This window comes from Erigeron canadensis, chromosome 9, assembly GCF_010389155.1.
Source record: "Erigeron canadensis isolate Cc75 chromosome 9, C_canadensis_v1, whole genome shotgun sequence".
Classification (NCBI taxonomy): domain Eukaryota; kingdom Viridiplantae; phylum Streptophyta; class Magnoliopsida; order Asterales; family Asteraceae; genus Erigeron; species Erigeron canadensis.
The window spans coordinates 28,833,251-28,854,177 of record NC_057769.1 but is presented as its reverse complement, the minus strand read 5'-3'; the positions used below and the strand labels follow the sequence as shown (position 1 = coordinate 28,854,177).

At 33.3% G+C, this 20,927-nt stretch overlaps 1 protein-coding gene and 1 long non-coding RNA gene across 6 annotated transcripts; both read right to left on the bottom strand.

Annotated features, from left to right (window-relative positions):
* Window positions 1–201: 201 nt before the first annotated feature.
* On the bottom strand, window positions 202–7,097 carry LOC122582889. Of its 5 annotated transcripts, none has more exons than XR_006321278.1 (5): window positions 6,677–7,097; window positions 5,810–5,927; window positions 5,274–5,365; window positions 4,771–4,963; window positions 202–331 (listed from the first exon to the last, which is right to left on the bottom strand). It is a non-coding gene; the product is annotated as an uncharacterized LOC122582889 (long non-coding RNA). The 5 variants fall into 5 exon arrangements; XR_006321276.1 differs by lacking the exon at window positions 202–331 and adding an exon at window positions 1,176–1,409; XR_006321275.1 differs by lacking the exon at window positions 4,771–4,963.
* A 6,528-nt stretch (window positions 7,098–13,625) lies between these two features.
* On the bottom strand, window positions 13,626–17,956 carry LOC122582860 (mannan endo-1,4-beta-mannosidase 2-like). The gene is made up of 5 exons (XM_043755293.1): window positions 17,364–17,956; window positions 16,048–16,245; window positions 15,186–15,308; window positions 14,725–14,936; window positions 13,626–14,173 (listed from the first exon to the last, which is right to left on the bottom strand). Exons 1-5 carry the CDS (start codon window positions 17,760–17,762, stop codon window positions 13,765–13,767), a joined length of 1,341 nt encoding a protein of 446 aa, XP_043611228.1. The 5' UTR covers window positions 17,763–17,956; the 3' UTR covers window positions 13,626–13,764.
* Between the last annotated feature and the right edge of the window lie 2,971 nt (window positions 17,957–20,927).

Here is a 20,927-nt window from a genome sequence, read left to right as displayed (position 1 = left end):
TGTGCGTGTAACACCCCAACAAGGCGGAATAATGGGATATCACAAGAAAAGCACAGCATGACATGGAAATTAAGTAGAGACAAATCTAGATGCATTAAAAGGATTGGTAATCCATACAATTTAATCAAATACAAGTCCATGACCATTCAAAAATGCATAAAGAGCACGACCATCAAACGTTTACAAAAGAGGGTACAAAAGATGGTATATGATCCTAAGCATAACCTATAAGCGGGAACAATGAATCACAGATTCACAGTAAAGTCCAAGTCCAATCCTAGCATGCAAACAATCAATCATTATCCAACATGTCTTCCATTAACCTGTTCACCTGAAAAGTGTACTAAAACGTGTCAACATAAAGTTGGTGAGTTCGTAAGTTTAGATAAAGAGATCAAATGTGTCGGGATAGCAACCATTAATGTTACACGAGGATTAGTATACCTAATCATGTCCACACAAATCAACACAAGTCAACGTTTAACAATATTGATAACCGGCACGACTTACATGATGAACAATGCATAAAATACGTTTCCTGACACGACTTACATAATGAATAATGCGTAGTAACCGACACGACTTACATGATAAACAATGCGTAAAAATACGTTCCTGGCACGACTTACATAATAAATAATGCGTAATAAACCGGCACGACTTACATGATGAACAATGCGTAATCATAACACATGCAATCACATGAACAAGCAAAACAAGTAAGTAATCATCATCTCGTTCAATATCATAATCAATCATATCAACTGACAAGCATTTAACAAACGAGTACACTTTCCACCCCAAATAACGTAAACGTAGGGGCTACGAAACTCACCTTGGCCTTGAACGTTGGTAGAAGGTGACTAAGCGGGTAAGCGGGGAGCACAATGGTCACAACCCTATTATAACAACATTTCATCATCACATTATAGCTTACGTTACCATATACGTCACCCTAGGCCATTCCAAGACACCCCAAGGTCGGACGATGAATACACGATTGGAGAAACGAGGGGCTCTGGAAGAATGGTGTTAGATTCTCATAAAAAGGATGATACTAAGAGAAACTAGACTCTCACACAATTCTAACGATAGGTCATACGCCTTCCCGAACTAGGGCCCGGAATATTACGGAAATTAAATAGCACATGATGGAATTATCGTAGGCAACTAAATGAAAATAAATGAATTCGGTGAATTCAATAAGTTTAAGACAAGTACAAACACAAAATGCATAAGGAGCAAGTAGCCATCACAAGTTTACAAAACAATCTAAAAGATGGCGATCGATCCTAAACATAATGCAAAAGAAGGGCATGTGAATCCTTGATCTATGTAAGTCTAAGCCCGAGTCCAACAATCTATCAAATCATACATCTTGTCTTGAGTTCACCTGATTACCTGATTACCTGAAAAGTGTACTAAACAAGTCAACACGAGGTTGGTGAGTTCGTAGAAATGGTTCACAAGGAACCATTGTCGATAGTCACAATGTCTAATCACAATAAGACCATATGGCATAAAATAGTTACGTGTAATAAATGAGCACAAGTGATGTAAATGTCCAAGTCACGTATCGTATGTATGCATGTGCCATGATAAATATCAAATGTAAGCCAACCATGTCACGTAAAGGGTTTGCATGTGTGTAATTCACATAGATAAGTGAGCTTGCGTGTAAAGCGCGTAAATAAGTATACATTGCGTGTAAAGCGCATATATAAGTATATGTAGCGTGTAAAGCGCGTAAATAGGTATACGTTGTACATTTTCCAGCCCGAATCTTAAGCGAGTAGGGAGCTACGGAACTCACCTTAGCCTTAGATGTCGTGAGCTTAAGCGGGTGAGTGAGGAGCACAACGATCACAACCCTATTACATCAACATATTATCATCACATTATATCATACACTATGCCACAACCCCAAACATGGTTTATAAGATGAATCTAGAACATTTGGGTAAAGATATAAAAGTTTTTGTCGAACACAAGTTAAGGTTTGACACTAACTTTTGACGGATAAATCAAAGCGTTACACGCGCCTTGTTATGAATCATTAAGATGTAAGAATGAATTTGGGTTAAGCAACTAAGGATTAGACACTTTAAAACACAAAATATACATAACTAGCAAATATGTGGCACGTAGGAAATGCATGTGGCACATATTTAACTGTTTTAGGTTTTTGGGCAAATATGCGGCACATCCATAAATGCATGTGGAACATATTTGGCTCTGTTCGGACTTTACACAAAAACTGTGGCACATGCATTATTAATGTGGCACACCTGGGCATGTTCTTGCTCAAAACGGGTTTTCACCTCAAAATCGACCCCAAACTCGTTTTTGACCATTTTGAAGCTTGTATAAGCGAAATTAGACACAACCCACTTCAAAACTCAATCCATAACAACAATTCCATGCTTAAATCCGAATTTAACCTAATTTACCCACTTTGTAACCCTAATTTCGACCCAATTCGTTTTTGACTTGCAATTTGACCCAAGGTCCATCAAAATGACTAGAAATATGTAAATAAGCATGAAATGATAACTATGGGATGAATTTAACTTACCAAAACCTTCACCTCGTGCTCAAACCCGAATTTGACCCGAATGGGAGAATCCTTGGACTTCAAAACCCGAATTTTTGATATGATGAAGATGAGATGGTGATGAAACTTAATCTTGCATTAATCTAGCTTGAGATACACTAATTGATGAAGAGCATTTAGAGAGAGAGAGAGAGAGAGAGAGAGAGAGATTGTGTGTGTGTGTGTTCTTGAGAGAAAGATAGAGAGAGAAAGAGATGGGGAAATGAAAGGGATGGTGGAGGTTGGAGGGGGATAAGGGGGATGGGGTTGGGTCACGGGTCTTAGGTCATGGGTTGACCCGCTTCACACACTACTAGCTCAAATAAATCGTTGCCCCTTTTTGTCGTCTAAAATCATACCGTTCAACGAGTGGTCAAGTGACCCATTAAACGTTTTGCCCATCATTTAATCTCAAAGGAGCTAAATCATTCTTTATTTAAATTTACTAAGCATTTTACATAAAAATCAAAGGGTCAAAATATGCGGATGTTTCACGCCTAAAACGGACTTACGGTTTAAAAGTTATAAGCGTTTGAAGTTGGCAAAAGAAATCGTTCGGGCAGCAAGTTTTCACTGCGCCGCAGTGAGGACCAAACAGTCCCACTGCACCGCAGTGAGACCCAAAACACCAAAAATGATCAGGAGAATGCCACTGCACCGCAGCGGTGGCTATCCCACTCCACTGCGTCGCAGTGGCCAATATCTCAAACCAAAGAGCAGCAGAACAGCAACAAGAACGAACCCAAACCCAAATTTTGACATCCAAATCGACTTGTGGTGTTTCAAGACTTGTTTTTAGGCTCAAATAAACATCATTAAGTATAACTAAACATGTTTCATCAATCAAATCCAAACCCATAACACAATTACATGTCCAAATCGTTCTTGACCCAAATCAACCCTAATGAAACCCTAATTTGACCCAATTCAAGTTTTAACCCGATTTCGACCAAGGGTTTCTTAGACATGACTAGTAATGAAGTTCTAAACATTAAAATGGAGATTTAAGATGAGTTTAACTTACCAAAGGAGTCGAAATCTTCCAAATTCGGTTTTAGGGCAAAGACTTGGATAAACACCTTTAAATCCTTAATTTTTCTTGGAAGATGATTATTATTATTATTAAGGTTACTTGATTGTGTTAATTTACCACTACTAACACAAGATTTAGGGGAAATTTATGGAGAATTTATGATGGATTTGGGTGGTGGTTGAAAGAAAGAAAGGAAGAGTAATGAGATGAAAGAAAAAAGGGTAAGGGGGAAATGAATGTGGTGGGTGTGGAGGATGGGGGCTGGCCTAGGGAGTCCATTATTGGGCTCCCGCTCCGCTAATTCCGACAAATAGCTAAACGTTAACCATTTAAACGCTAAAATGAGAGTTTTAACACAATTAGACTTCACGTTAAGTTACTATACAACAAAACGTTCGGAAATCCATATAAGTCAACAAATTCATTCATTCTCGATTACATTAAATTACAAGTCAACTAAGTCAAAAATCACAAATGTTACAGTGCGCCTTGCGTACGAAAAGCTCGCCGCTTTTGCGCTTAGCGCTTCGCACTTCTGAAATGTACCCTATCGCTTTTGTGAGCCTATCGCTTTTTAAAACCAAGACCTTCAAGATAGAATAGTGGTACACGCGATAAAACGCACCATCAAAGAATACCCAGGGATTAAGCTAATTTACGACCGAGGCTGATCCGAGGACCGATTTTTCTAAATATTAAGCATAGACCAGAATGCGGTTTAACTGCTACAATGGTTTCACGCTTTTTTCTAACCAATTCATTAGCAGGCCAAGCACATTTTGATCACCTATGGGACCAAACAACTCTAAAATGTAAACAATGTATGCATCTCCAACTTTAATTGAGTGGTTATCCAAACCTTAATTGTCTAAATCACGATAGTCACTTGGCAAAAACACACATCCAAGCATCATGTACATTTCACCATAAAAGTTTCTATGGTTAGAAAACATCATTTATTTGATTAGTAGAATATACAATACAATCCAATTGCTCACAAAATGGATAATCGGCCTATCATCAATTTCTCAATAACGAGTCCCACGAATTAACTTTATTGCATACACAAGGAACAGGCAATTATATACATGAAATATTGTTTTTTTACGAAAAAAGCTTGGAAAGCAACAAAAAGAGAATTTACCGTTTAAGAGTACGAGAAGTAAGCATACTGTTAAGTGTTAAGAAAATTGATGTTCCTCTTAGTAGCATCGACCAAGTACAAAAATTCATAATATCGCCATGTTCCAAAGTCTCGAGCAGATTTATTTCACCACAAATAACATACAACTTTACTTGTACAAGCTACTTCTATTCCTTCCTACTCGAAAAAACCCCTATCTCCACAAAGAACATAAGCTACCCGTTATTATATACGTAATTTCTACATTAAAAAAAAAAAAATTTAAAACCCCATCAAAAACCAAGCAGTAAAAAAAATGCATACACTATTTTTGAGGCTCTTTTAACCAAGATTATTACATTATACTATAAGAAAGTAAATAAAATGTATTTTATACATACATATATATGTCCAAGATCTACTTCAAGAAACGCAGTTTGATCTAAATCATCATCATCAACACAAGTTTTGTTCATCATTTGGGTTTGAACCATATAGATAGAAATATAGATACATAAACATACATATATGAGCTTCAATAAACCTGGCCAGCCATAAAATGATATTTGCCAATGCATCATGTGAAACCTCACACCTTGAAGGTATATCTGCACCACTGCACGACGGTGAAAGCATTTTTTACACACAAGGTAAGAAACAAAAAAAAATATAAACTTCAATAAACGGGAATACAATAAAACCTAATTTTTCCAAAAGAACATTAACTTCACAACAAATGACACCAAAAGATTGAAGCTGGCTATGATTTGAATTGTTGGAAGCCAAATACTACTTCCTTTAGGGTTATGAACCTTGTGAATTAAAAGGGCAAGCTGATCTCAAAAAGAGGCTGCAAGTTATCATACATGGAACAAAATTCAGATCGGTTATTTCATCTATTTTTAGCATCAAAGCCTACCATTAACAAGTTAAAAGTTAACCCAAAGATTTATCATGTATGACTGCCCATATCAACCCGGTGAATTTCAAACAATATCAAACAACCTCATAAGATCTTCATATCTTAAAAAAAAGGCCCAAATAGTTTAAAAAACAATACCTCGGTAGCAACAAATGAGTCATCATGTGCAAGATGCTTTAACTCTATGGTAAACTTCTAGTCCAACTTATTGGAGGACCTTTCAAACTCGATACCCTCTGGTAAAAATTATTGGCCGCTGCAATTGAATCGCAAAACAGTATCTCAAAACGATACCTCATACAACAAGAGCTCAATAAATCGAAGCATAGCTCTACAAAACTACAACTATTAGACAAAAACATATTTCTTTTAATAAATACCGAAAGATTCATAAGCCCATAACTTGTCATTATCAATCTCCACTGCCACGATATTCTTACTGTCATCATAACTATTGTCGCTATCATTAGCTTGTGTATCTTTTCCATCCTACATCAACCTAAACACGCACTTGCTACTCTTCCATATGCCTGAATCCGATCTCGGATGAATGGACATCAATTGGATTTATGTATTATGAACTTATTTTTGTTAGGGGCCATCTCTTGTAAAAAAAAAACAAATCCCGTATATGACCATATAATGTTATCAATTACTCACAATTTATTTAATTCATAAACACAACACCACTTTAATCTTCTGAACCCATATGATTACAAAATTGACCGAGATCTATTATAGTATATCCGAACACAAACAGCACAAATACAAATATTCACATTTTCCCTATAATAAACATTAAATAAATAAAAAATCTAAAGTAAAACATACACACATATTTTCTTTTAATTACACTTAGAATGATGGCCCATGAAACAGATACACTCAACAAATTCTTCAAGATACTAACACATAAATAAACAGATAGTTATACTTTCAATTTTATGAGAAAACTAAATAACAAACCATTACCAAAAAAAAGTAAAAAGAAAAACCCTAACTTACTGTTACCAAAACTTCACCCCAAATATCGAGCAAGAAGGCCACCAACCTAAATAAAATTGGGTCTTTTTCCGGCGAGAAAACGGAGAAGGCTAGCGGTGGTTTGTAACAAAAGTGGCGGGTGTGTATTTTTCCGCAGAGAGAAGAGGCACTATGCGTGTTTAATTTACGGCGAGGGTAGATAGGCTGGCGAGGAAATAATTATTGAGAGTAAATGGTTGGTGATGGTATTTATATGGTTTTCTCTGTTTTATTTTCTTTTATAACAGTAACTAATTATTCACGGCAGAGGGGATGAGTGATAAGTGTGAAATGGATGGTGGGTTGATTTGAAAAAGAAAAAAATATGGTGGATTAATGATGGATTATACAGTATGTAACTATTTGTGTACCCGCAATGCTTCAATTGGAGATGATGTATTTGGTGAAGTGAAGGAAGCATTTGGCCTGAAGGGGAAGTACGTACTTGCCCAAATGCATTCAAATGTATTCACTAATGGGTCCTACATTAATTAAATATAATATTTTATTAAAAAAAAGCCACATGCTTAATTTTAGGTTATTGTTTCATTAAGTTTTATTTCGACTTTAATTTTAGTTTTACTTTAATTTGAATATTTGTATTTTACTTTTTTTAGGAAAATGTAATTTCTTTTTTATGTAATGCAAGTTTAATTTTTATTTAATTTTATCTTGTTAATTATTGTTTATTATTTAAATCTATTTTTAAATTTATTTATTAAATATTTTTTAAGATTACAAAATAAAAGTTTTTAATCTAAAGTAAAAAAAAAAAAAAATGATTATGTGGAAGAGAGAGGTTGCATGTGGAAAAGATGGGTTGGAGTTAAAAAGAAGAGAGAGAATGCATATACGAAGAATGAGTAAAAAGTTGATGTTGACTAGGATGCATGTACCAAATGCAAGTCGTTGCATTGCGGGTAGTCTTATGGATTGTTTCTACTTTAGTTCTTTGACTTTTTTCTTTTTCTTTTTTTCCTTTCTAAAAAGTCGACTAAAAAAACTAAAATTCATAAGTAATAGTGTTGAACTATTACGGCCGACGTGGCATTTTCTTGAGGCTCTATAGGCCTCTTTCTATTATAGGTAGATAGATATATGGAAATGACAAATGTAACATGTTTTTTACACTATTAATTTACCGCAATATACATATTTTACAATTGATTGTACAAGTCAATAATGCATATTTATAGCAGATGTATAAAAATAAGTGGTACTAATGTCACCCCCATTACCTAAGCTTTAGTTTTATTGCACTCAATGGAGGAACCATCTAGTGGTCACGGGTGGCCATGGTAACCCCACAATTTCTATAAAAGTCTATAATTTTTAGTACTATTTGTAAGTATTTGATCAGTTTTTAAGGTAATTGACAACCCCAGACTATAGTAATTGAATTTTGTAGTTTAATTTTACACTTATTAGTATCATAAAAACTGTTCGGCGACCCCAGGATAAAAATCCTGGCTCCGCAACTGATTGCACTTATTCCCAATTTCCCATACGTTGCTAATAAAGCTCTTGTCTTTATCTCATGGTTTGTTGAGAGAAAAAATCCTTTAAAAATCTCAATGTGATAAACTAGAGGTGTTCAAAGTCGGATATCCGAAATTTTGAATATTGGATTTCAATAAACGAACACATATCCGAAATCGAGTATCCGAACTATCCGAAATATCTGAACTTTTAAAAAGTATATAATTTTTTTGGATTTTTTCAGATATTGAATATAGATTTTTTGGATAGTTTCAGATAATTTCGGATAATTTTGGATAAATTTTTAAAAAAAATAAGGTTTTCAGATATTTTCGGAAAAAATCACTATCCGAATCGGAATCCAAATTCCGAAATTTTGGGTATCCGACTTTTCGGATATTTTTGGATCAGATTTTTCAGAGATTCGGATAACGGATTTGGATACGGATAGTTTTAGACACCCCTATGAGAAACAACCAAAGGTGTTTAAACTATAGGATTATATAAATTGGTCATCTTAGAGCGCTCATAGTGCCTTTTACTCATCCTTCAATGACTAGTATCTGTCAGCACCACATCAGCTCCACATCAGCCCAAGGACTAACGAAGAACTAATCCCTCAAAACACTTACAATGTCAAGTCTGGAACCCACTATTTATTTAAGAGATAAGTGTGTGGAGATGTAGATAACTAAGATCGAAAAGTTATGGTGTGCACAAACTATTCAAAAACTCTGTTCTATGTACGAACTATTTATTTTAAATTAATGGACTCACAAAACAAATTGGATATATCTAGATTAAAAAAGAAATAAAAATGCTTCTCTTGACTTTATCAATGAACACGTGTGATTCTAATATACAAGTAATCATTTTTAAATTTTGATGGAACATGAGAGTGGTCAAAAAGAGTAAAAAAAAAAAAATTAATTATGTAGAGGTGTTGTGTGCAGTGCAGTGCAGTGCAGATTCTCCCCTCACATCCCTCCAAATTCCAAATAACAACAATCCATACACTAGTCAATAGTCATATGCCCCTCTCTCTTAAATGCCATATCCCACGGGTTTGAACTTTGAAGTACATAAAATTCATCAGCTTATTAATTATAGTAGATATATCGTATCCATATCATATAGTACACTACTAGTGTATAATATATTAAGAGTGGGCGGATTTATGAGCCTGGGAAAAAAAAAACTTAATTGGCTACATGGCTTGTTTAGAATTAGCTAACTAGCCATTAAATAAAAAATGTTGTAATAAACTAGACATATGCTGTATGTCCAAGCAATGTCATGTCGATGGCGGTAAGTGGTAACGACGGCGGTGTGGTGGTGGTAACGGCGACGGGAGATGGGGCCTGCAATGATAGTAAAAGTAAAAATAATTGATGTTAAGCGTTCAAAATGTTAAAAATGGTAGTGCAGTTATATTAAGGATTGGGGTATCTATATTGTAGTTATTTCATTAAGGTATTATAGGTATATTAGGTGAGAGTTTTTAAATTAATAAATGAAGGAAAGAGGTATTTTGAGTAGTTCAAAGTTGTAATTAAAAAATAAAAAGACGAGGTTGATGTTTATATAGTATTACGTAGTATAGATATAGATAATAAAAATTGAAACCACTTTAACTAGTTAATATAGATAATAAATTCATATCCCGCTCTCCTAAAAACCAAAAGAGAATATATCTAACACTCTAACATGAACCAATATATAACATTATACAAAGACGAAGACATACCGTAGAAACTCGATAAATTAATACTCGATTATTTAATAAACTTTCTAAGATAATATTTTTTGTCAGTCCCGATTTGGAGATAGGGTGCTAAATTAATAATTCGCTAAAATTATAAGATAATACATTTTTGATCATTTCTTTAGACCCCATATAAAATATAAATTAATAATTCCTTATATATATATCATATTACATGAATGATTTATGAAGGTTTCTTGAAAAAGCGACTCAATTGTCTTTTGTTTTTTGTTGAAATCAATTTTCCCTTGAATCTCGTCTCTAATTTTCCTTAGTAAGTGAGCGATACTCTAAAGACCGCTTAACTGTATTCGATATTGTCGCTTGACTCACCTGCAAACCATAGTTACTATGAACCTATTCTTGCAATTGCTTTTGAGTGAGACTTGGATTATCCTTGTTGTGCTTGCATAATGCTCTTCGAATCTCGTCTGTCATTGTTGTTTTTTTCACACCTTTAAGATGGGAAGCCATGTTGTGTGTATGATTTGTTTGTGTTAACCTATTTTGATCTTGTATTTATATAGAAAATATTTTTAATGTCCATAAAGTAATACATTGAACACAAGAAGCATAATAAGGTGGGGATTGTAGGTTTCTTTCAAATTGGGCCGTTCATTTGATATACTATGCATTGTATACAATAATTAAGTGGAAGCTTGAAAGGTGTTTGTAAACTAAGTATTTTACTATAAATTAATAAAATATTAATTAATATATAAATTAATAATTATTAATTTATCGATTAATTAATAACTCTTTTAATTAATAAATTTTGGTAGTCCCAAGTGTATTATTTTATAGAGTTTCTACTGTACCAAATATTGTTTACCAGGCTTAAGATTGTGAAATAATTTTCTTTTGTCAACTTCTGTTAGTAAATCATAAAACAATATAGGGGAAAGTGAGTATGAGGTTGTCTCCCATCTAAGCTTAGATGTGGAACCCTCACATTTTGTTTTTTTAACCATAAAAATCATGGGGGCCCATGGTTTTATTTAAAATATAAAAAAATATTAAAATATTTGAATGTGAGGGGCTTCACATCTAAGCTTAGATGAGATGGTGCTGTTAGACACCTAAGTTGGATGAAATCTCCCTCAAATGCTAATTTTTTAACCCATAGAAAACTTAGGTGCATAACAACAACACCTTCACTTTTCCCATATATATATATGAGTGAAGTGAATGTGTGAGACAACACCACCCAAGTTTGGTGAAAAACACATCACATCTTGATTTTTATTCCATAAAAATCAGGGGTCAATCATATATTCATTAATATTAAAATATTAATATGTGATAGGTTTTTACCCAACTTAACCCACACTTATTTTTCACGTATAAAAAAAAGGTAAATGGACGGAACCTTAACCCCGGTACCACAATTAAATACCCATCGACCCACCCCGTATGAACCATATGATGACTAATTTTTCACGTATATATATATATATATAGTAAGTATACCCTAACTAATTCAAAAGGTGTATCTAATCCACACCACTTATGGGGCTCAACATCACATTATGTTACTACTATTTTAGCATGTGACTTTGTGTATATATATGCTACGCTATGCACACATTATGTACCAAAGGTCTTTTTATACACCCTTTAAATCTATCAACTTTTTTACGTGTGTAAAAAAAGATGACAATCAAATTTAGATTCTTCAAGCTTCTCTTTTGGACTTCTCTCTTGTTTCACATTGGCTCTCTTGCTTTCTTTCTATCTCAAACACAAATACTCGTATCATATTATATTTTTCTAATGTATATATATGTATATCTGACTGAATTTTGCAACACATATGCAGGTGGTGGATAAAGATGTGAAAAAAAAGGTCCAAGCCTAAACCAGACACAGACCGGGTTCAGGCCCGGTGATCGATGTTCATATCAAATGTGGCAATTTTTCTCAAAGTCTAGTGGACCCAAGGATATTCAAAGTGTTGGGTCACAACAATTGTGTGATTAATAGTGGTTCACCAATAGATTCTGGTTATGTTTTTATCCCTAACCAGTCAATGGGTAATAATTTTAAAATAGCTTAATTGAAACGGGTCCAATGGGTTAAAAGTTGCCTAAAGTGTGTTCTTAATGCACCATATATACCCTCTGAAATCAAGTATGAGAAATGTTTGATAGAGTAATAGTCACTGAAATAGCATTATGATTTTCACACTGTAATTTATTGTTCATATAAAATTATAAGTAATGGCCAAAAATGAGTTCAGGGTAAGCCTGCCTGATTCATACCCGCAGTCATTATTTGGAAAGATCTATCATGGCGTAGCCGGCCAGGTACCTTTACATAAATCTCTAGAGATTTTCTTGTTAATTTGTTTGCTCAACATATAGCATAGATCGATTCAAGAATATGATTGTTTTATATGTTCTATATCCAGGCATAGATGGACACTTTAGGACTGCACATGATTTATAAATATTTGTGACACAACGTGTCTGTGCGTTGAAGCCAAAACAACAGAAGTGGGAAACAAGATCTATTTTCAGCAACTGCATTCCAAGAATGGGAATATAGTTTTCTATTCAATCGACTAATGGCACCTTTAATCACAAAAATGTCGAAGTAACTTTCACAAGAATGTATCACCTCTATCATCCTGATGCTTGGATAGAACCAAGTTGGTCTTAACTGACTTCATTACTTGGAAGTATCGTTGTTTTTTTTTTTTTTTGTAATGAACATGTCACACATGCTGTATTTGTCTTTAATATTGCACTTGTGCTCATCATGTAAAACAAAAACCTAATCACTTTTAGTTTTTGGATTTTATTCTCATGTAACTCTGTCTTGGACATGTATGATGTATGATTTATGAATTATGTTTTGCCAACGGTTTTTGGATTGATTTGTTTCATGCCTGTTGGTTACTTTATATATTTATTTTTACACTTAATAATTATCAGATGATATATTCCTTATATTCTTGATTGATTGCCTTGAAGTTGTTCACATCTTTCTCATTTCCGAGATGTAATTTTCCTTTTTAACACATACTACTACTTCTAAATTACACGGATGTAGCAATGGATGGATGGTATGTATTAACTTCTCCCTTTTTGTAGATGTGTGGGCTCATGGCTTTGTTGTTCATTAAGTAATAGCTGACGAGTACAATCTTGTGATTGTAGGCCGAGTCTTTGACTTAAACATGGAACAACTTATACGAAGCTTGCCTTAATTGAAGTAGGGGCTGCGAAGGCGTATAAACTTGCTTAGCCCAAATCAGTCTAAAAGTTTGGGCTAGGCCGTAGTACCTACAGAGGAAGGGGCACCGTCCCCGGCGTCCCATCCACGCACTCTGCTGACACAAAATGACTAAAGCTATTACGGTGCTTCATTATGTTACACTCGGAGGTGAATCTTTCAATTTTTGGAAACAGAGTTTTGCAACAAACCTACAAAATCCTTCGAGTTGTATCTAATTAGATCCAAGTATTGTGGAAATCTCCTTCCATTTATCATACAAATTACGGGCAAATTCAAATAACCAAGAGACTTAAATTATTACATATCATATCACACCAATGCGCCTTGCTTCCCACCAAACTGATATCCTTACCAAAATGTAGGAGTTGGCTAGTTATTCATTTGAATCAAGTCAATGAAAATAAGACTCCAAAATCCTCTCTAAGGTTTTATTACTAGCAATATATATATATATAAGCATTTCCATATGATTATAAGAACTGCATATGAAAACATGTGTTACTTATAACAATACCTATTCTACTGAATTCTCAAACCTCACAAAACAAAACAATTAGTTCAATCAAAATCATATTCTAGTGTTGTTTCACAGTCTACCATTACATATATTTTTCATATTTCCTGCTATTGGCTTATATGCTCCCCGGATTTTCGCTAACCTGCATGTATGTCTGGTTATAATTTCGTAAGTCGAAGCTCTCTTCCATGGCACAATCCCGAAATCATCATTAAATTCTTCCATTCCTTCCACCAAGAACTGCCATGCAAACGACCCTCCCCCTGCCCCCTTTTTCTTGGCAGATTCGTATATAACATCAAATACAATCTTGTAGAATTCATCTCGTTGTGAAGGGTCAAAACCTCTATTTAGATCCGATAATCCGAATTCAGTAAACATTACTGGTTTTTTGAGCACTTTGTCCCCGTCTTCGATGTGAGAATGCATCCAATCCCCCACAAATTTTAATTTCCCCTTCAAACTTTTCCTTTTAAACCTACATCATATGTTAATTATAACATTACAATTGCAACATTTAATTTGATACACAATACATAAGATATATACTAGGCCAATAAGTGTTAAATCACGTACTTTATCTCTCATGTGACAATCACAACACTTGACTAACGAACTTAAGTGAGTTCAACTATTTTTCAAATATCTAAAATACCATTCAATAAAGGCAGCTATAATTTTAGTAAAACCAAATCAATCACCGTGGTGACAATCCGTCAATACAGGAGACTACTAATCTTTCATGTAAAGTTTACAACACTTACTAACATATAACACAATGTGAGTTTTGACATGTGCCGAAGATCTGTGATACCTTTCCTAATAAGTATCACTAAATTTGGGTATATACTAATCTTATGAACCTAAACTGATACTACTTTCACGATGATAACCGTCAAATAGGTGCTATAAATTGAGATCTACCTAAAACTGGAAAGGATTCTTATAGCTATAAAAGAAAATATTGCAGTGCGTTCTTATTCATTAACTAAAAGATTCTATAGCTATAAAAGATGATGAAAAGCTTACCATTGGTCAGGGTAAATATGAACAGAGGCAAAGTCGATGGTCGATGGCGCAGAGTTGCGAATAAAATCAACTCCCATATCAGCTGCCCAGAACTCTGGATTAACCGTGTCTTTTTTGGGACTTTTAGGACCATAAAATCCTTCCAGACCGATAGTTAATAGATGTTTATTGTCGATTCCTTTTATAAACGTTGACATTTCTTCTATCCAGTCCTGCAGTTTATAAACTTTATATGTAACTCAAGCCCAGGAATAAACTTTTAGAAAATACAAGAAAACAAACCCAGCCAATTAAACCCGAGTGTTAAAGTGACTCATTTAACCCAAACATGTATAATGGTTTACCCAACCCAGCCCAAACTTACCGCCATCTCTATGTTCAGTTTTGTTTCAGAATCTTCCAATCACTAAACTTAAAACTTTGTGTGAGTAACTGCATTAGAGAAAAAGAGATGGGCTTACTTGCAATGTGTCACCAGAACGGTCAGTGATGCACCGTGGTTCATTGATCAACTCCCAGCCAAATATGGTGGGGTCATCTCTGTACTGGAGTCCTGTGATCGTGTTCTTCCTTGTTAAAATAGTCTGCAACATAAAAAAGATTAATTGCTTAGTAATGAGAATGTCAAGTCGTTCTAATGTTGATTATCAAAAGAACACTGGTCATGATACTATATATATAACTACACAGAACTACTCCTTGAATCCATAGCTAGCCATGTTTTTAATCTTAGGTGAAAACTGCAACCCAGCACCTTGGGTATTGAAAATGATTGTGATATTGAATAACTGGAACTAAATTATCACTAAAATAAAACAGACTAGAAAATTCTGTTTGGATTGTGTTGTTTAAATTTGTAATAACCGGATAAGAAGATGTTTGGTTGTTTTTTGAAGCTATGGTTATCTAAGGACTAAAGGTACAAAATGAGGAAAATTAAATTTCCTGTGAAAAGTAGAGATGGTAATATGCGAATATGATAGCATCGCATTAGGTTCAAAAGATGGCAAAATACGTAATTTAGTTTACACTAAAATAGGGAGCTTTATAGCTAGGATAAGCTGATTATTTGAGATTATTAATAGTAGCATAATCAGTTCGTCCAAAAGTTAAAGATTGACTATCAGATAATTATTTCAGTAGTTCCAACATGCAAATCCAAACACCCTAGTCATTAAGGTTCCCCGTTACGTGAATGTCAAGATCAGTTTTAGATAATACATAAAGTCCATACTCCTTATAAAAGTTACAAGTCATCCCAAACGTTATGATTACTTTTGACCAAAAGATCTCTTCAGCTAAATTTAAGGAATTTGATGGTACCTTGACATAGTTCTTGAAATAAATGCGAATCGATGGATCGTAGAAGAATGAGTCATTTGAAGGGCTCAAGCCGACACCTTCACCCCATGCCCATTTAACATATTGTGTCTTGCCACCATATGCATCCAAGTTATTAACTAAGCTAAGCAGAAGCCTTATTCCAACTTCCCGGGCTTCGGCAATGACATAATCCAACGCCTACCATAACATTCATCATATCCAATTAATAACACAGAATACCAACTATAATAAATTTCACGAAAACAAAGGTAAAAAAAGAGAAAAAGATGATTAGTTACAAACCAAAAGTCTAAGCTTAGTTCATAATCATATCTTAAACAAGAATCAATATAAATTAATTAACATAAGGTGTAAAGCTACCGAAATCCAATTGAAGCGTTTCTCTTTAATAAGTTCAAAGAGTATGAAAGTTACTAAATTGTAGAACTTCTCAGATGAATTAAATATGTTACTTCGGAAGACGAATCTTGTTATATTTCTATATATAAATCTAAAAAGACATGATTCCAAGACTCCAATGGCATCAATAGTATACAATTAAATTAGAAGCCAATATAAGGGTACTTCTAGGAAAAAACAAAACCATCAACGGTAACATCCAACAAGAATCAAGATAATAACCTATAGCATGATGCAGAACTCCAAGGCACCAGCCGTAATCAATAAAAGGTTTCAGATTTTCAACGGCACTTAAATTTTACTAAAATTAGAAAGTTGCCCAGCAGATGACGATAACCCTTCAGAATTTTCAATAAGTTACTCCTTCAATGATATCACTCAATGCCTATCATTAAACGCCTGTCATTACGTTATACGCCAACTAAAAATTATGGTTTCAGCAAAAAAACAAAAAGGGAGATTGTCTGAATATTGAACAGCAAAACCAGCATTGGTGGTTTCACATAAATAAATATCAAGATAACACCTTTAGCATAATATATAAAGTCAAATCATTGATGATTTCATAGTGTAATTTTTTAATGCCATATGATAGTCGCTAAAAGTGGAAAGATCCCCACATAAATAAGAAACCATCAACATAATTGCTTTCACATAACACAGTCTTAATACCTTTTCGGTAAATTGTTCGTTAAATCTAGTGAAAAAGCAACTTAACTACAACTATTAATGTCTAAGACATCTAAATTTCATTACAACACAAGAGGATCTGGAAATCAAAAAGATCATCATCAGACTAAAACAGAACAATGAATCATAATCACAGTAATGAATCTTAATACCTTGAAAACTGCTAACTACTAACTATTAACTCACTGTTAAAAAAAAAAAAATACCTTGAAAACCTTTTCATCAAATTGACCAGGGGAAACCTGAAGAGCGTTATAATCACCATCATTAAAAGCCCAAGTTCTACAAACAGTCAATCCCATTTTAGAAGCAGCTTGAAGCATTTGTTTGATTCTTGGTTTGGTGTGATCATGAACAGCATGGTCCATAAACCAATATGAATTCCAACCATTTACATAAAACAATTGACCATCCACTATGAAATTACTCCCATTTCTCTCCACAAAACTCATATTCATATCATTTTTTTTGTATCTATCATCTGACACCAATAAATCCCCAAAAGACAAATATATAAATGCAATAATTGATGCAAATCCAAGTATTGGAAACAACATACCATTCCCTCCTACCATTCTATTATAACTTGATGATGATTTAACCATAAAGATTCAATCTTTATTAGTTTTTATTGAAACCCAGAATCAATGGAAGCCTAACTCTATTGAAAGATTAGAAAAATTGATGCTTTTTATTTTATTATTGTGTTTTACCCAAAATCTTTGGAAACCCAGATGGAAAGCAAGGTATTTTCCCCAGATCCCCCTTTTTTTTCAAGATTTCACTGTAAAACAAAAAAAAGAAAAGAAAACACACACACAAGTTAGCTACAAGAAAACAATTACACTGTGTATATGTATATATATATAACAAAAAATAAATAAAGATTACTATTACATCATACAGTACACTGAAGTGTCTTGTTTGTGTGTGTATGTGTGTGAGAGTGATTCTTTCTCCCTTTTTTTTGTGACACTTATTTAATGAAAGAGAAAAAAGAAAAGAGATTTATTTGAAGTAACAATAAATATTTAAGAAGAAAGAAACAAGAGGTGTGAAGACATATACCAAACAATGTCCCCAAATGTAAAATTGTCAATTAATGGGTGAGAATTTGTTGATTAGTCATAGTCAAACAAAAAAAAAAGATAAAAAAAAAAAGGATGAGAAGGTGGGCTTTACTGGCGTAATTTGAGGGAGATCTGAGGGGTCTAATTTTTCTTTCCTTTAATAAAAAGTTTAATTCAACCTTAATTTGTGCCAAAACATTGGTCTTACTGCTTGACAGGTAGCAGGCAGTATCTTTTAGGCCACATGGTGGCAGTCTACCTTACAAAATCTTCTTTATAAAACAAACAATTGCATTTTTTAAAGAGAAATGTTAAATACAAAGGCTGTATTTAACGTATATAAAAAAATTTGTACCTTTTATATTAAAAGTCCGCCTTCTAATTTTCATGGTAAATGTACAAATAATTTATGTACTTTAAACACAGCCCTAAGGGCTGTATTTAGCAAACCCCTTTTTTAAATTAACTTTATTCAATGTCTTCAAGAAATAGTGTCCAAATTTGTGTTATTATTTCGTCTTTAATTAAGCTTTTCCCTTTAAAATAACCTTATATTTATGGGAAATACTATACTTCATTTACAGATCTTACAAAAATTTGAGAGTGTCGGTCATTTATGATTTTTGTAACTTTGGCTCCAAGATTACTTTGACATCAAGAAAACCATTGGCTTTATATGCTTTGCATATACCAACTCGAGAAAAACATACAAACCCAAATTATTATTCTTAAAATGTGCTCGTTCGACTCTTTTGGAAACTCTGAAATATTTAGATTTTCTCTCAATGACTTTTTGAACCAACTTATATTGAGTTCACTAAAATTTTATGGGCAAATGGTACATAATCATTGAAGGTGTTTAGACGAAGATACTTTTAGTTTGTTTTTTTTTTCTTTCAATTTTCCGAACTTTCCATCACTAGAATGTTCCTCGAGTCTTCTTTTCAATGTGTCAACTACAAATTTATTCCTTTTGAGTCTCAACGGACATTTGGTATTGTTTTTGTCGATTGGTCTTCACCTTTCTTCGTTCTTCTTACTTAATTTGACTTGTTTATATCTTTATATCTGTAATTTATGTCGGTCACTTAACACTTTAAAAGAAGGAATCATACATATATATTGGCTTAATGTTCGCGCCATGCAACGAAAATAAGGTTCTTTTTGTTGTATGGGAATTTTTGGATGGTGATTTTCGCATGTATTCAATAGTGAGAAAGATAACGTGATTTGTTAATAAGTTGATTTCATTAATGATAGTTTATGTATAGATATTTAATAGTTAAAAATATGTGTATATATAAAAATGTTAGAAAGTCTTTTTATCTTTATAAAAATATGTGTTTTAGTATATTTTTTTAACCGTCAAAATATAATTATATTAAAACAACATAGCAAACTAACAAGTCATTAGTTGAAAAAAAAATACATTTCTTTTACATGTATAATCTAGAAAAGAAACATCACAACTATTTCTAGATTTATCCTGAAACATTAATTGCGAAGTTATATACGAAGAGTGAATGTATAACATATATATTAGTTGGAAAACCTTTTTTTATGAATATTCAAGTCTAAACATTAATTCACTACCATCTTCTTCATCAAAGATTCATCCGTGCAACCACACTTGCATCTAAGAAATTTAACTTATGGACATTTTAACATGCTTTCAATATCGATTTAAGGTCGATGATGGAGTTCGCACTTCACATATATCTATCATTAAAAACATGGTGGAACAATTTAAGGATACCTTCAGAAAAAGACCCATCGGGTAAAAAGAGTTTTTTTAAATATAACGATATACGGAGTAGTTCATATATCGTGATGTTATTGTTTCTAGTTAATTAGTTATACCTCATCGGGTCAAGAGTCATCATCAACTAACTAATTTATGAATGAGGATGTATATGCACATCTAAAGTTTGAGATTTAAGGTGGTTGCATGTTATTGTTCAAAGGGGTGGTCTATCAAAATCATTATTCATTAACTTCTTGTACTAAATTTATATTATTTTACTCGTACCATTTTTGGATCAAATGCAATGAGAGGTTATTCATACTTTCAATTTTCAAACATGTTAGCTTGTATTAAGTGTAATATATTAAAAAAGCTAGATTTAGCTTCGTGTTAAACTTGAAAATTTTGATATTTGTCTTACTGCTGCCTTATTAAGTTATCTTTTGATAATTTTTCACACTTTTCTTTTAGCCATTTTAAATAAACATACTAAATCGTAAAATTTAGATTAAAATTCAATAAGGTTGATTCAGCTCCAGAGGCGGAACCAGGAATTTGTGTTGAGGAAGACCGAACAATTTGAGGTTGGGGTTCGGGTTTTTCTATTGAGGTACGAGTTCAGGTTTTTTGGTTGAGGTACAAGTACGGGTTGGTTTTCATGAGCGACGTCATGTTTCCTTTTAAAAATGAATCTATAGTATTATTTTGCCCTACGATTTAACTTGAAATCATTATTCTAAAGCACTACTCGTCAACTTAATAATCAAGAACTCTTTAAAAAAACTAAACAAATAGCCAAAAATGTTGCTTAGTTGTGACATTGTAACTAAACAGCTTGAATAACCTTTGTTGCTATTAAAACTATTTTTGATATATCACTAATGAATCGGTGATCCAAATTTGGTGTGTCCCAAATTATACTATATAATTTTTAGTAAATAAATTTAATTGAATAA